The sequence below is a fragment of the Leptonychotes weddellii genome, chromosome 11 (genome assembly GCF_054177405.1).
Source record: "Leptonychotes weddellii isolate Sample4059 chromosome 11, ASM5417740v2, whole genome shotgun sequence".
Classification (NCBI taxonomy): Eukaryota; Metazoa; Chordata; class Mammalia; order Carnivora; family Phocidae; genus Leptonychotes; species Leptonychotes weddellii.
The window spans coordinates 21,357,099-21,374,328 of record NC_138379.1 but is presented as its reverse complement, the minus strand read 5'-3'; the positions used below and the strand labels follow the sequence as shown (position 1 = coordinate 21,374,328).

At 50.9% G+C, this 17,230-nt stretch overlaps 2 protein-coding genes across 3 annotated transcripts in view; one reads left to right on the top strand and one right to left on the bottom strand.

Annotated features, from left to right (window-relative positions):
• Nucleotides 1-15,749, bottom strand: part of PAMR1 (peptidase domain containing associated with muscle regeneration 1) — a 153,545-nt gene extending 137,796 nt beyond the window's left edge. Inside the window, exons 1-3 of one of the 2 annotated variants that reach the window (XM_081798322.1) lie at nucleotides 15,634-15,749; nucleotides 14,650-14,762; nucleotides 13,895-13,990 (exon numbers count right to left, since the gene is read on the bottom strand). The gene's annotated coding sequence lies outside the window, so the exon portion shown is untranslated. Of the gene's footprint in view, nucleotides 1-13,894; nucleotides 13,999-14,648; nucleotides 14,763-15,633 lie in introns of those variants that run through there. The other variant, XM_081798321.1, reaches the window with a different exon arrangement.
• Nucleotides 15,054-17,056, top strand: FJX1 (four-jointed box kinase 1). The gene has a single exon (XM_006751496.3). It carries the CDS (start codon nucleotides 15,392-15,394, stop codon nucleotides 16,691-16,693), a length of 1,302 nt encoding a protein of 433 aa, XP_006751559.3. The 5' UTR covers nucleotides 15,054-15,391; the 3' UTR covers nucleotides 16,694-17,056.
• Nucleotides 17,057-17,230: the final 174 nt, after the last annotated feature.

The following is a 17,230-nucleotide window of genomic DNA, read 5'->3' as shown; positions in this document are numbered from 1 at the left end:
GGGTATTAAAGAGGGCACGTACTGAATGGAGCACTGGGTGTTACACACAAACAATGAATCATGGAACACTTCATCAAAAACTAATGATGTACTGTATGGTGACTAATACAACATAATAAAATAAAAAAAAGAGTATGGGTTTTGAAGAGAAAACAATTAGGATGCTTTCGATGGCACGTAAAAGCAAAGCCGACTCCAAATAGTTTAGACATTAAGGAATGTCATTCTCACCCAATAGGAAATTCAGAAATAGGTTTCTCAGTTGGGATTAGATTCGGCTGCATATAAAATACAAATAGCAGTGGCTTAAACACAATAGAGATTTATATTCCTCTCAAATCAGAGAAGCCCGGAGATAAACAGCCAAAAGCTGGTATGGCAGCTCCACAGTCAGCCAAGGACTCACTCTCTCCACACGGCCATCTTTAGCACGTGGCTTCCATCCCCAAGTTAGCTTCATGGTCACAGAATGGCTGTCACCACTCTAACCATCATGTCCACATTCCAGGAAGTAGGAAGATAAAGAGGGGTGAAGCAAAGGGCCACTTAACACTTTCATTAGCTACCTGCATTGACACAGGAGTCTGGAAAATGTGGTTTTATATCTGTGTACATTGCTACATCCATCAGTAGAGTTTCTGTTGCTAAGGAGGCAAAATAGAGTGGACACTGGAAAGGCAACTAGCAGTTTCTGGCTGCTGGTAGCTCCTAGGATGGGCCATTTCGTGACTCACCCCACCATCAAGGACCCAGGTTCTATCTTGGCTCTGCCATCTTGGCCTTGTCCTCAGATTGGTAGAAAGGGCTATGCAGCAGTTCCAAATGTCTCATGCAGATGTGATAACATGGTGAGGCCAGGGGGCCAGGGCGGTGGGGAGAGCATGTGGAGGCTGGGCTCAAAGACCAGATGGAGCATATTCTAGCTCTGGACCTCGGGCCATGGACTGAATACCTCCAAGCTGAGCTTCTTCTCCTCGGTCATGCCTGCCTTGGAGGGTGTTGTGAGGCTCGAATGAGATCATGCACGTCAAGTATGTGTGCATATCATTTTACAGTTCTGTATGCATCTCCTGCTCCACGCTTGCGAGACACAATGCCATAAGCCTTAGTTTCTCAAATACACAGAATCCTGCTCAAGCTCCCTTTCACCAGATTGGAAGGAATCCCAGTCATCACACTTTTGAGGCTTCTCCTCCCCAGGGTTATCAAGTCCAGAAAGGACGTTCACCAAACCATCCCTTCCAAGCAGGAAGCAGTCCTGAATCACTCGGTCTCCTGTTTCCATTGCTGCTATACTTCGTAACTGCCTCAATTAAAAATAAGACCACTTCTGACAGTGATCGGGCAGGCCCTCCACGCAGGGCACTCTGAGTGCTCTATGTAAATGAATGCGTTCAGTGTCACAGAGCTGCTCTGGGCCCACGGGCCTCCATGTTGTCCTGGGCTCCGTTCACCGGCTCCCTGCTCGCACCAACAGAACTGCTGAAAGAGGCATCCATCTCCCTGGCTGGCTCACGCCCTCAGAGCCGAGCAAAGCCCTGGAGGCCCCTTGTTTAGCCCCAGTGACCTTGGTTCTTCATGTGCAGTCTTCCCAGCACCTCGTAATCATTCTCCGCCACAGTCCCCCAGCCATAACCTCAGAGGTGCTGTTCTAGAGTAGACCCAACCCTCCATCCTGAGCAGAGTTCACACTTACTGTCCTGCTTCTCAATTTGGGAAATCCACCACCCCTCCTTTTGCCATTTTCCTCTCTCAACACCATCCACCACAAACACAGACTACTCCTGCTCCATCCTCCCAAACTTGAACCTGACAGCTCCCTAATATCCCTCCCACCCCTCCCCACATTGTGCAGAGGTCCTACAGGTGACAGAAAAGTGGGCTGACACCACCACCACCCTTATAACTGTGGTTGACTCAGACAGCCTAAGCTGATCAGCATTCTCTAGTCAGTTCAAGCAAAAGGAAGCTCACCCACCCACATTGCTGAGGGGGATCTTCTCCGTCCCCAGATTCAAATGCTAGTCTCTTCTAGAAACACCCTCACAGACACACCTAAAAATAAGGTCTCACCAGCTCTCTGGGAACCCCTTAGCCCATTCAAATTGCCACAGAAAATTAATTATCCCACCCTGGCTCCCGGCTCTTAATGACGCACAAGCCCCTCCCCCCTTCCTTTCCATCTCTACTGCTACGGACCAAGCTCAGACCCTTCCCATCTTCATTCCCGGCCCACCAGAGCAGCTTCTTAATGGTCACCCATGTAATCTATCTTTTGACAATCTAGTGCCATGAAGTATGAATCATTTACTCTAAAGCATTCCCTTGGTCATTCCAGTCTCCTCAAAATTGCATGCTGAATATAATGAATTTAAGCACACCAGGAATATATAAAAACATTTTTAAAAGAAAAAGAGGAAAGTTCTCTTTCTATTCAAATTCCCTTTCCCCAAGGTTACTGCTGGTAACAGGTATGTATCCTCCTGGACTCTTTCCTAGGTATACATGTATTTTATACTTTTTTTTTCCCCAACCAAGCACAGTATAGCTTTACTAATGTGACTACACTGCAGGAGGGACTTGCCCTGAAATCACATAAAAAACCATCCCTATGTGATTCTTTAGGGGCCATATTCACTCGAAATAATGGAAATTTAAATTCAACGGCCCTGCTGGGGGAGTGTTCTGAAGCCCACAGCTCCCATTTTTGTTGCTGTTGTATTTCTGTTGTTTCATTCTCTGCTGGTTTAATTAGTGCACGGTAGCATCTGAAGCAATGTCATTTCTATTCTAGTTATGGCCAGAGGCATTTAGCACAAAATTCACAATATTTTTAATTCCAATAAAACTATTCAGTCTAATGGTCCTGTTCCAGCAACTTTAGAGGTTAGAACACCGAGCATCTGAAGCTGCACACAGGGAAAAAAGACTTCCAATTGGAGGGGGTGGGGGTCTCAGAAAGAGGGCTCTTCAAAGGGCTCTCACGGCCGGGTAGGAGCTCCTGGCAGTTCATGGAGCCTTGGTCTCCCAACCATCCCCCGAAAAAGCAGCCTCCAAGGTTTGGCTTAAAATTGTGTTCTGACAGTGCTGGTTTGGGGAGAAGACCTTGTATCAGAATTCCCAATCTGTTGTAGTTAAGGCTGAGACTGCTTTCGGTTCTGCAAGTTGTCCCAGAGCCCCCAGTGATGGGCGGTAGAGCTGCTGGGTCTGGGGTCCTTCTGAGCTGGCTTTCCAACGTGGAGAACGTGGGAGGTCCCAGTGACCTGGTGACACGCTGGCCGAGGTTTCAATCTGGCTCTACCGTTTAAGAACTGGGCCCACTTGAGGGGTACACTGAAGCTCTCTGAACCCTGGTTTTCTCGTTTATCAAGAGGGGTTAAAAAAAACCCACCAAAAAGGGTTTGTGAGGATATGGGAGTTGCTGGGCACGTAGCCAGACGCGGTAAATGGGACCCGTTCTTGGTCACCTGTGGTTTTTGAAGACGAGGCTTCTGCCTCCAAATTAGTAGTTTCTGATGATCTCCCCCCAACAATACCCACCCCTAGGAAGAAAAAAAAAGTCACAAGGAACAGGTGGGTGGCCGGGGAGAGGATTTACTGACACTGGGAAGGACGCTTATGGGGCTAACAGGAGGGGAGGCAGCCAAGCCAGGCCCCTGTGGTGCTGCTGTTGCCAGGAGGCATTACAAGGACACAGAGCATTTCTCCAGCCCCTCCTGGACTGGCTGTCCTCCCTGCTTCTCACTTTTTCCTAAAGCTCCCGGGCCCTGGCTGGCCGCCGCTTTCCTGGGAAACACAGATGGTCAGCATAGAAAATGCAGTCTGGGTCTGAGCTCGCCTTATACAACACTGGCTGAATCATCCTGCCCTAGGGTAATAAAATGCTCTCTCTCTCTCCCTCTCTCCATCTCTCCGTCTCTCCGTCTGTCTGTCTCTCTCTCATACACACACGGAATATATCCTGCGTACCTTCCATGTGTTTCACATATCCCGCCTTCCAACCACCATAAAATAACAGCTACTGATAGAACAATCACAGATATCCTATTCCTTTTCTTTACCCTAATAATAAAGGTCTCAAACCCCCTTTTGATCTGAGAGGCACTGCTACACAAATTTATGGAAATGTTGGATCTGCTAACTGTGGGAGTCAAAAAGACAAGCACTGTTGTTGTTGTGTGGGTGGGTTTGCCACCACAATCAACGTTTAAGACCCAAGGCAGATGTGTCACTAGGCACGTGAGTGACAAATGATGCTGCTTGGTTTTGATTTTTATTGGCTCCTCATAAAAGGTGCCTAAAATACATCCTGTTGAGACTGTACAGCATAACTCTACCTAATTAATTGTTAGAGTTTTCTCATTATTATTTGAAAAGTAAGCATACCTGGGTGGCTCAGTCAGTTAAGCGCAGGACTCTTGGTTTCAGCTCAGGTCATGGTCTCAGGATCCTGGGATGGAGCCCCTGTTCCTGCTCCGCGCTCAGTGCGGAGTCTGCCTCCCCCTCTCCCTCTGCTCCTCCCCGCCCCCCTCTTGCTCTCACTCTCTCGAATGAATTAAAAATCTTTAAAAACAAAAAAAGTAATGAAGGTGATAATTTGTCAAAAGTCAAACACAGAAGTGTTGAGTGGAAGATGGTCCAGCCCAGAAGTGCTCCCTTAGAGACGACCTGCCCTGTCACGTGGTAGAAGCTGGATGAGCCAATGGGGAAAGGTTTGTTCCAAACCGGACCAATCAGGTTCGCTGTCCCTGGACTGAAAGAGCTTGAACGGGCAGCGCTGGGGGCTGAGACATCTTACACCTGCATCTCTGGGAGAAGGTCCTCCTGCTTATCTAGCCAGGGCTCCTTAGCTCTGGTGATTTCCAATCCTCAGTTCTTCCATTGGTGACCTATTCCAACGTCCTTCCACCAAATCCCACTTTAGCTTCTTGACTTAGCCAGTTTCCATTGCCTGCCATCCAGCCCCTCAATTGATTCAAGTGTAGCAGGTACACATTTTACAATCACACAAAGACGGGGAGTACCGAGATGTCCTATTCTGTATTCTTCTCTATCTGATCCTAACTTTTAACTTGACCCTCCACACACACCCATCAATACTTATGCACCATGCTTCCTCCAAGTACTCTAGGACAGGTAAAGTAAAAATGTATACAGTAAAAAGTCAAAGTAGCTCCCTCCCCCGACCCCAAGCACACACATGTCTTGAGGAGTAAGACTATGGACAGTTTATATGTATCCTCCCAGACATGTCTCTACAAGGCTGGGTGTGTGTTTTAGAATACCAACTGAATGCCTACGATGTGCCAGAAACCATATCTGGACTTTTCACCTACTCTGTTTTACCTACTCCCATAATCTCATTTAATTCTCACAGTACCCCCGTGAGGGAAGCATTAATATCCCATTTTACAAATGAGAAAACCAAGGCGGGAGGACTTCTATGTAGTCCAGTCCCTCACTGATCCTAAGGGGCATGCAGAGCTGTCAGCATCCCTAACTAAATGACCCTCTCGGTGGGAAAACATGGCAAGGTCAAGGACCCTCTTTTAGCCTGTTGGCTTGGTTTTGCCCTGTGCAAGCAAGGGTATCATACATGGGAGCAGAGGACCAAGAGAAAGCTTTTTGTTTCTTACTATTTCTTCTTTGCCAATTCTGGGTTCTTTTATGATTTCCCTCCCCCCCTCAAAAAAGTCATTTAGAAAATAACCCAGTGGATTACCCCCACTTTCTCTCTCTGACTCCCTTTGGTTAAAGCCCTTATTTACCCTCTGGTTATTTAACCAACAGAAACAGGCAAGCAAAGGAAAAGATTTCAAAATAATCCCTCTCTTTTCCCCCAATCCTTCTGATTTTCTTTCCCTCCTCCTTTCTGTCACAGATGCCAGCAGGAGAAATAGAAAGCACTGCTTAACAGGAGAGGAACTTTTAAATATTCTAGCTCTTTAGGAATTGTCCCTGGGTTCTTCCTTCTGCCCTCCTTACTGGAGTTTTAATGGACATTGTAACATACATATAACATGAACGTGTAACCATGTGGAAAACCAGGATAGTGACAGAGTCTGCAGATGTGAACAGAACTGAGCAAAGAGGGACCACCATGGGAAAGCTCTGATGTGGAAGTCAGGTAAAGTGTGCTCAAGTTCCAGGTATGCCAGGAACTCGTTGTTTACCTTGTGTTCGTTACACGACCCTCTGTAGCTCAACTTTCTCCTCCATCAAAGAAGAACAGTCACCCACACCTGCCCCCTACCCCTCCCTCACAGGCTGTCGTAAAAATCCACCAGACTGGCATGGGAGAGCACTCAGCAAAACTGCAAGAAGCTATATAAATATATCACCATCATTAATCCTCAGCCTTTCCCCTGTTATTCCTTAGGCCCATACTGTCCCTAAAATGCAGCCATTCTTTAAACTCAGGCAGGCAAGAAATGGCCTCTGAGGTTTCTTGCTTCCTTTTCCCCTCATTTGAAATGAAAAGGAACCAGAGATATTCAAGAGCACGTCTCAGTTGTTTGCTGTGTAACAAACATGCCCAGCCCCACAGAGCACCTGCCTGCTTCCCTGTGGCAGTCTCAGAGTTGGCTCTTGGGGGGGGAGAAACCAGAGAAGAAATTACAGTCGGCATTCTTGCGTGCAGTGCTCAGGCTATCCTGGTCCTGAGACAGCAATGGTATGGTCTGCGGGACTATTAGGTCAACCCACTTTTTTTCTAGCCTTTCTTACCCCATCGGATACAATATCAACTGCATGGAACTTTCCAGCCTGCACCATCTCCCAGTTGATGGGCTCCATCATGCAGCCAAAGAGAGCTATAAATGAGCACCTGTTTCAGACATGCTTGGAGAAAGGCAATGTGTCAGTGCCAAAGAAGAGACGAGTTCCTAGTAAGAGGCCCCTTTGCTAACTCTCCGGGGTTCTTCTCAGTCCCAGGAGGCCATGGGCCATTGTAGAGAATACAACTTTGCTCTCTTGGCAGACCAGGGTTGGAATTCGTCTTCTGTCACTTAGCAGAAGTCTCCTGAGCCAAGTGTTACTTGTCACAATGCTCCAGTTTTCCCATCAATGAAATGGAGGAATAACAACTCCGGGACAGGATGGGGTGGGTCTTACAGCTTAAGTGCACAGAAAGCTCTCAGCACCCTGCCTTACACGTAGGAAGTACCCTGGAGATGTTGTGTCCACCAGAATCCCTTTCCCAGTTTGATCATGAGAGACATCTTGACAGTCTGGAACCTGAGGTCCTGAGCAAGGCTGAATGGCAGGAGTGGCCCTGAGTTACATGAAACTCGGGGGAAATCTGCCTGTTTCTCCACAAAGGGTACAGGAGGAGAGACAGGAGGGGAAGGACAGCTCGATGTGACACCCTCCACCCCCAGTTTGGGGAGCCCCACAGATCTTCAGCAAAGTCACTAAACTCGTACCTTTGGTCCAAGTGCATTTGGTGGAGGGGGAGGGATTAAGACACTGAACTTCGCAGCCGTGTTAATGTGTGCTGGAGTCAAGGCAACAAACAGAGAAGCAGGAAGCAGATGCAGAAGGACAAGCTTGGGGGACAAAGCCCCAGGGACCCTCAGAAATGGAGAGTCTCTGCACCCTCCCAAACTGCAGGATAGGAATCTGGATAGAGATGAACTGAACTTCGAAAGAGCGGGGCAGGTTCAACCAACAAGAGGGTGACACCACAGCTGTATCCTCGTCATCTCGACTGCCATCACCCCGGACGTTATCGATCGTCCGCCTATGGGATGCAGAAAACTGGCTTTAGGCAATGCCAGCCGGGGCCCACGAGGCTGGCACATTCCCAACCAGGGGCTGCGTTGCTGAAGAACGTGTAGCTGGCTTCCCCTCATCTCATTGTTGAAATGTGAAGCTACGTCTCCGTTCACTGATCCCCACCAGCCACCAGAGAGCGCCTGTTAGTTACCCCTTCCGGCCCCTTTTCAGTCCCACGGCGATGACTTTTCCCGGGGCTGCAAGTCCCTCGATCTCCCACTCAGGCTGCTCACCGTTCTGCTGACACTCCGGTCTGCACTGCAGTGAGCCCCCACTTATGAATTACTTACCTGCTGGCCATCATTTCAATGTAAATGGATTTTAAAAAGCAGCGAAGGAATATATTTTCATTTGGAGTTAAAGCATCCATTTTTTATTGGGAGTTTGAGTCTGGTCTCGAAGAGACCACAGAAGAATAACTCCAAGGCTAATATAGCTAATGATTATGATGGCGATCCCAGGAGCAGGCAAGACCTCACTGGCAGCCTCCTCTACCCCGGCTTCGCTGCCTGCACTATGTTTTTCTTTTTCTTTCTTTTTTTTCCGCGGCCCGTTCCATTAACACCCACCGTCTATGATGGAACCATTATGATAATATCTCCGCTCTTGGAAGCCTCGATTGGTCTAGACACATTATCAACCTAAGAGCTCAGCCACTGTGCACAAAGCCCTATTTATAATAACTCCTGGCAGAAGCCACCAAAACAAAACCTGGTGCTTATGGGCCACCTTTCATCTGAGAAAATCAGCAAGCTTTACAAGCTTAATTAAGCTTCAGCCTCTATCTGACTGATGAGATGTGCAGGGGCCCAAGGAAGCGGAGCCCGAGCAGCATGGCTAATTGCATGCTGGATAAAGCTCTGGGTGGTGACGAACAAAGAAAGCAACAAAGCCAGCCAGCAGCACCTTCTTTCATGGAAAATGTTTGTTGAGTGAATGCCTTCAGGCTGGATGCAGACAGCCATAGTTGGGCCGTGGAGAATCCCTAACCCGGTGCTTCTCAATCTAGGGAGGGGGCCTGCGAATTGTTTCTTATATCCAAAGCGGATTAAGCTAATCCCACCTACTCAAGTGCTTTTAAGGTTGAGGAAATGGAGCTCCTGAAAGATACGGTAATCTGCCCACGGGCTCATGGCTGCTGAGCTCCCCTGTGGTTCCCTCTGCTCGTATGAACGCCCTTCTCCCCCAAAGCCTGACCTGCAAACCGCACCCCCCCCCTGCCCTTGCCCTTCAAGACTCAGCTTCACATCTGCGTCCTTGGTGAAGCCTTCCTGGCTTTCCCTGGTGGAATTTGCTGCTCCCTCCTCCACGCTCTCACGTAGTCTATGTTTCCGTAATAGCTGGAGCACTTACTAAAGGCTTACATGTGCGTTTCAACCACACAATCACGTTATGAGGCGGGTACAGTCATTGCCTCCACTTTTCAGATGAGCTAACAGGCCCAGAGAGGTTAAGTGACTCTCCCAAGATGACACAGCTAGTAAGTGCAAGACTTGGCCGGGCTGCACGGCACATGTCCCTAAAGGCATCACCACGCCGCCTGCCCAGGAGCACCCTTGTGATGGGAGAGATCTACTTATGGGTTCGTCCCTGCTCTGGTGTGTAAGCTCCTCTGTGAGAGGGACAGCATTTAGGAATCTTTTGGCTGCACACCAAAACCCCAGCTCAGAGTTCGTTCAACCACGTGGCAAGTCTGGAGGAAGGGTGCTTCAGAGTTGATTAATTTGAGGGCTTGGCGCCATTACCAAGGACCCAGGCTCCTCCTTCCATCTTTCTGCTCTGCCACCGTCAATGTGTCCACTTAGCTCCCCTTGTAGTTATGCGGTGACTATCCCAAGTCCAAGCCCTCAAATCTGGATCTGAACCACGGAGAAAAGGGGCCATATCTTTTCCAGAAACCTCCCTGGGGACTCCAGGTCTCACTGGCCAGAACAGTGTCATAAGCTTATGCTTAAACCTAACATGGGCAAGAGGACTGAAAGCACCAGGACTGGCTTCGCGCAATCAGGGTCCAGCCTCGCTTCCAGCACCAGGTGCAGGAAGGAGGATGAAGAGCTGCCAGAAAGAAGGAAGGGAAGAGGAGGCTGAAGAGAAGATAGGCAACCAAAGCTCCCGACGGCGTTAAGGATGAGAGAAAAGCAGATGCCCCGTCACTTACTGCCCAGTTCTTGGCCTTCCACATATGAACAAAAAATGGCAGTTGAACTAAATTATAGCAGAGAAAGAAAACTCCTGTCCCTAAGTGCCAAGCCCAGAATTTTTACCACCACACCCTGTAACTCGAGCATGATGCTACGTGACTGAGATGCGTGTCAGCAATGGCTTTCAAATTTACTAAATTAATTCACCAATGCCCTAACCTTTAGATTCTTGCTTCTAACACCAGTGGCTATAGGAACATTTTTCAAAAGCAGGTCAAAAGAGAGCTACGTGGAATAAAGAGGTTCATAAAAATGTTAGTCTCACCATAAATTACACGTTCATGTCAACCCTGACTTTCTTTCCAGAAACACAGTGAAATACAGTGTTTTCTTAAAAGTGGGACTCATTCAGGCAGGCAGACGAGTTGCAAAGACTATCACATTTCCTGACCTTCTTTTTTTTTTTTTTAAAAGATTTTATTTATTTATTTGAAAGAGAGAATGAGACAGAGAGAGAGAGCATGAGGGGAGGGAGGATCAGAGGGAGAAGCAGACTCCCTGCTGAGCAGGGAGTCCGATGCGGGACTCGATCCCGGGACTCCAGGATCATGACCTGAGCCGAAGGCAGTCGCTTAACCAACTGAGCCACCCAGGCGCCCTCCTGACCTCCTTCTAACTATACAGTAGGATTTACCTGGAACAACGTGTGTATACACCTGCCTCTGACAGCCAAGAACGTGAGGACAGGATCAGTTAAGCAATTCTTGAGCTCATAATCTAATAGAGACATACCAAGAAAAGGAAAATGATCCTCAAGCAGGAAAATAATATACCCTAGGGGGACAAAGAGTGGGGAGGAGAGAGACCCAAATAACACAACTATGGCCCAGAGAAGTTAGAAAGCTGCCCGGGGTCACAGAGCTGGCCATCTCACGCACAGAATTACACAAATACTGTAAGCATGAACTCTTAGTCTTTTAAGCACTGTAAATATAGGGACTAATTGGGGCACCTGGGTGGCTCAGTTGTTAAGCGTCTGCCTTCGGCTCAGGTCATGATCCCAGGGTCTTGGGATCGAGCCCCACATCGGGCTCCCTGCTCGGCGGGAAGCCTGCTTCTCCCTCTCCCACTCCCCCTGCTTGTGTTCCCTCTCTCGCTATATCTCTGTCAAATAAATAAAAATCTTTTTAAAAAAAATAGAGGAACTAATTTAATCCTCACAATAAGCTACAAGGCTTGTTACTATTAATTAGTATTAATCATCAGATGTTACATAATTGTTATGGTCAGTGTTAGTAACACCAATAAGACTGTTATAAGTGCATTTTCCAAATGAGTACACTGAGGCACACAGAGGCCAAGTAACTTACTCAAGGTTACACACCTGGGAAGTTTTAAACCCAGACAATTTGGCTTGAGGGTCCGTTCTCTTAACCGTTTCAGTTAGTAGCAACCTTTGAGAACATTTCAAAGCAAAATTTAATCTGAGTTAAGCCTACTTTGATTAAATGCAATAATTTTTTATATCTGACATTTTCCCAGTATTTTTTTTTTTTTTTTTTGCCAAGGGTTTGTCCTCCATCATTCTGGAATCTCAGCCTGGCCATTTACTTGCTATACGACTGCGGGCCTGTCACTGGCTAAGCCTCAGTGTTCCCATCTGCAAAGTGGGCACATTCCTATTTGTTGGAAACATGTGCGTGCCAGATGAAGCAGATAAAGCCCTGTGCCAAGCCCATCATAAGCACTCAGTGTTTGCCGCCAGCATTGTAGTGCTTATTAATGTCTCGCTAGCACTTCCTAACAACTGTGTGAGGTAGGCAGGATTTATTATCCTCATTTCTCAGATGTGGAAACCCAAACTCATAGAAGGGAAACAACCGGCCAGAAAGGAAACAGCCAGAATGTGGAAATGTCAGACTTGGGACATGTTCCAACTCCGAGCCTCCTGCCCTCCTCCCAGTGCTCAATGCCACCTGCCCCCCTTTCCCAGGAGGCACTGTTAAATGAGCCAGATCATTCTTCCAGCGGGACTATGGAAAAATTTGAAGCAATTGGAAGTCGAGGCTCAGGGAGAAGCTCTGAGGCATGTTTAGAAAGTTTTCGAGGTGAAAACAGGTTCCTAGGTAGGGACAGATGAGCAGCACCTTCCCTCATCCCCAAGCAACTGCCAGAAGGGCAGGAGGGCCAGGGGTTGCACATTGTGATGAATGGTGCTCTCCCAAGGAGCCGCAGGGCTTGGCCATGAGTGGAGGAGGGGAGCGTCCCCAGGCTGGGAGGCTAAGGCAAGTGGGAACATTGTCATCTTACAGGTAAACCAGACGAGCGTGTTCAATATTTTAACACTGTCTAAAATAATCAAATACTACTTTAAAATGGCATTCCACTTGGGGTTTGTTTTTTAGTTTTTATTTGGTTTTAGTCCTTCGGTGCTTTTCTGTATTTCGGTGCACTTGCTCAAGCTACTATTAGGGCTTCCCATCGTGGTACATGGTGCATTGGGTCCTGTGGCTGCAGGCAAAGGGCTAAGATAAGGTCAGGCCCTCTTCCAAGAGGTAAGATCTTAGCCAACTTCTTTAAGACCCAATTTCTTCATCAATACCAGGAACATGATGGAAAGATTCTGGGATTTGGAGTATCTGTGTTTGACGCCAGCCCTCCTAAAATGAAAGTCACCTGCTTCCTCTTCCTACATTATGCCAAAGCCTTCGCCGATATTTTTTTCCTTTTAAAATGAAAGCTTTTTTTAAGATTTTTATTTATTTATTTGTCAGAAAGAGAGAGATTGAGAGAGAGAGAGCACAAGCAGGGGGAGCAGCAGTCAGAGGGAGAAGCAGACTCCCCACTGAGCAAGGAGCCTGATACAGGACTCAATCCCAGGACCCTGGGATCATGACCTGAGCTGAAGGCAGGTGCTTAACCGACTGAGCCACCCAGGTGTCCCTAAAATGAAAGTTCTTATTCTGTATCTTTCAGTAAGTTGGTTTTTTTCAAATCAATACATGCCACTTGCAGAAAATCTCATTAACATTCCAATGATTTACTCAGCAAATTGTTACTGAACACTCACTAAGTGCCAGGCCCTGTGCCAGGCAGCCCTGAAAAATAGACCAGAGGGACTCCTCAGACAATGACAATGAACTATCCGTTGTAATTCAGAGACAGAGACACCAACTACTTTGGCTTTCCCCATAGCACCTAGGACATGTCACGGGCCGTGGTAGCCACCTCATATGCTCAGAATTTGGCTGAAATAACGAATCATCCTCTTAAACATGTATACACATTTCTCTAATTAGATGATATTCCACTTATGCCCACAAGGTGGCAATCTTGCTTACGGTTTACCCAAGCTAAAAAGCACTGTATTAAAAAAAAAGATTCTCAGAAGTTAAACCAAAAGATAAAAAATCAAATTCAATTTATTGAGCACCTATTTAGTGTAATACACTATGTTAAGTGGTAAGAGAAATAAAAGGTTAAGAAATATTAGTCCCTGCCCTCTAGGTTAACATAGAGGGTGAGGAGCTTACACAGAGCAGGAACAGTACCTTTTAATGAATTACTATGTTTTGATGCCTACATATGGGAGCCATAGTGACCGCAGCATCAGATAAGATGTATAAAAAAGGCATGATACAGCTGCGTGGTGTGGAACAGATTCAACAAAGACTCCACACTTCAGCCAATATGGAAACACTTGAGGGTATACGGGGTCAGCTCTAGAAGGCTCCAGATGTGGTCTTTTGATGCCTCTGTTCAGCCACAAACATTAGGGTGTCTGCCCTATAACTCTAAACATTCATTCTTTGGAGAATAAAATATAATCGGTGCCAGCTGATGAGCTAATAAAGTTGAAAACCCCCATGTGCACCTGATGGGGGATAAAAAGAAAAGAAACACATGTAAAAAAAAGGATTTCTAACTCCTGCTTCCAGGAGGTGGAGTCCACCCCCACCCCCAAAATTGCGTCTTACCTGGGAATCTTGGTTTGGATCTGGGACACACTCCTGCAGAGAGGGAAGGGGGGGAAGCCAATTCTTGCCCAAGAGCCTTCTTGGTGGCTTGAACCCAGAGGTGGCTGGAAGACAGTGCGGTTTCTTTTGTCATTGTTTTGGGGGTTTTTTTCCCCTTCACCCTCCCCACCACCCTCCGCCCCCCAACCATTTATTTTTCCCTGAAACCATTAAACCAGCAAGTCAAATGTAATATCGGGATTTTTTTTTTTCATTTGAATTGAAAATCACATTTGGAGAATCAAGTGGCTAAATGACAGTGAGTTAAAAAAAAAAAAAATGAAAATGCTGGCAACTTGATAAAAAATAATGAGCTTTCCTGATGGAGGGAAAATCAGGTGGCGTGCTGCCAGACGGTCCGAGTTTGAATTTTATTTAGTTTGTGCACTGGCTAAGTCCGCCGTATTGAGCAAGCCTTTTCCGCCTCAGTTTCCTCCTGGGCAAAATTATATCATTTCTTTGGAGAGAGAATCTCTGACACCTCTCCCTCCTGCACTAGGTCAGATCCTGGGTTACAGTGTTCTCATAGCAACCTGAACCTCTCCCTGGAACGTAAGCTCCAGGAGCACGGGGAGATTCTGTGGGTTTTACTGCCCTGAGACCAAGCCTCGATGAACGGATAAACGAACGGCTGGGAGCTAGCCTAGGTGTTCTATTACTTGCACAGCGAGGTTTAATTCCCCGTGAGTCCCTCGGGAAAGACGCAACGACCAACCTCAAAGCGCACACGCCCGCAGTGACCGGCGGTGGTAGGCGCGCTCGAACAGGGGGTGTCGGTTCAAAGTTGTCTCTAACCGGGCTGGAGTCACAGTCTCTGTGGCTCGGAGAGCTTCCCGTGGATTTACATAAGGCAGGGTGAATCACACCGTCGGAAAGCGACGAGCCGAAGGGACCCGCCCCAACCCGCGCCTGGCGGCGCCCGCAGCGCGGCAGGGGTCATTCGGAACTTTGCAGGAGGCCAGGCGCTGCCCCGGCGCAGGGGACCGGGCGACCACTCCGACCCCCGCCGGGGCCAGAGCCGCGTCCCTCCCTCTCCGGCGCCGCTCGGGCTCGGCACCGCCCCCTCCGACGCCCCCGCGCGGGCGCCTCTAGCCCGGCTTCCACCAGGCCCGACCGAAGTGGGGCCGCCTCTCCCGCTTGGAAGGAGCCATCGCCGTTTTAAGGGGAAGGGGCGGGGAGCGGCGGCGGCGGAGGGGGAGGGGGATCCCCCTCGCTCCCACGTGGTCCGGGCGCCTGTGAATCGCGCCCGCCCGAGGGTCTCACAGCGAAATACAAAAGCAGCTGGGAAGCGGCGGCGCGGCGAGTTCCCAGCGCCGGGCAGAGCCCCGCGGCCGCGATGGGGCTGAGGCGCCCGGAGCCCCGGAGCCAGCACGCTGCCGGGCCCGCCTCGCCGCCGGGACCGGGGCGCCCGGGCTCGGCTTGAAGCGGCGGCGGCCCCGGCACGGCCGGGGGGGGAGCATGGGCAGGAGGATGCGGGACGCCGCCGCCGCCGCCGCAGGGCTCTGGCTGCTGGCGCTGGGCTCGCTGCTGGCGCTGTGGGGCGGGCTCCTGCCGCCGCGCACCCAGCCGCCCGAAGACCGACTCCCCCGGCGCCCGGCCCGGAGCGGCGGCCCGGGGCTCGCGCCTCGCTTCCCCCTGCCCCCGCCCCTGGCGCGGGACGCCCGCGGCGGCTCCCTGAAAACTTTCCGGGCGCTGCTCACCTTGGCGGCCGGCGCGGACCGCCCGGCCCGGAGGCCCCCGGGCGAGCGCGGTCGGCACGTGCCAGCCGGGCGGCCCGGGCCCGAGGGGCGCGCCGCGGTGCACGGGGGCGTCTTCTGGAGCCGCGGCCTGGAGGAGCAGGTGCCCCGCGGCTTCTCGGAGTCGCAGGCGGCGGCGTGGCTGGAGGCGGTGCGCGGCGCCCGGGTGGTGGCCCTGGAGCGCGGCGGCTGCGGGCGCAGCTCCAACCGGCTGGCCCGCTTCTCCGACGGCACCCGCGCCTGCGTGCGCTACGGCATCAACCCCGAGCAGATACAGGGCGAGGCCCTGTCCTACTACCTGGCGCGCCTGCTGGGCCTCCAGCGCCACGTGCCGCCGCTGGCACTGGCCCGGGTGGAGGCTCGCGGCGCGCAGTGGGCGCAGGTGCAGGAGGAGCTTCGTGCGGCGCACTGGACGGAGGGCAGCGTGGTGAGCCTGACGCGCTGGCTGCCCAACCTCACGGACGTGGTGGTGCCCGCGCCCTGGCGCTCCGAGGACGGCCAGCTGCGGCCCCTGCGTGCCGCCGGGGGCGAGCTGGCCAACCGCAGCCAGGCGGAGCTGGTGGACCTGGTGCAGTGGACCGACTTGATCCTTTTCGACTATCTGACGGCCAACTTCGACCGGCTCGTCAGCAACCTCTTCAGCCTGCAGTGGGACCCGCGCGTCATGCAGCGCGCCACCAGCAACCTGCACCGCGGCCCCGGCGGGGCGCTGGTCTTTCTGGACAACGAGGCGGGCTTGGTGCACGGCTACCGGGTGGCGGGCATGTGGGACAAGTATAACGAGCCGCTGCTGCAGTCGGTGTGCGTGTTCCGCGAGCGGACAGCGCGGCGCGTCCTGGAGCTGCACCGCGGCCAGGACGCGGCCGCCCGGCTGCTGCGCCTCTACCGGCACCACGAGCCTCGCTTCCCGGAGCTGGCCGCGCTCGCCGAGCCCCACGCTCAGCTGCTGCAGCGCCGCCTCGACTTCCTCGCCAAGCACATTTTGCACTGTAAGGCCAAGTACGGCCGCCGACCGGGGACTTAGCGTCCCCCGGAAGAAGAGAGGGAGAGACCCCTGGCTGGGGAGTGGATGATGGGGGAAGGGCCGTCGCCTCGGCCACCGCCTGGGACCGGCCAACGCCCAGCCAGCGGCCCCAGCGGAATGGAGGCTGAAACTTCACGGCTTCACCCACCTGCCCCTTTCTCTCAGCCTCGCGCTGTTTCCTTTCAAAGTTCGGGGAGGACGAACTCACCGGGGCGAGAAGTGTAACAGCCCCTCCGCCCAGCCTATAAAAGGATTCTGCCCTGCATCCGCACGGAGTTTGGATCCGAAGAAACTGGCGGCCGGAGTCTGGCCCCCGGCTGGCCGTCTCCGTGGGAGATGCATCCCATTCCCTGACCCCCTCATTCCCCTTTCCGAAAAAGGAAAACTTCTATTTGAGCCGTTGAGCTAATTGTGCATTTCCTCCCAAACGCCGCGCTGGTGGCCCCGGAGCAGGGCTGTGACATTGGCTGGTGGAGCCCCCTTCCTGTGTTCTGCCTTTGTTCCAGCACCGTTCACGGTGAGATCACTGTTAGGAGC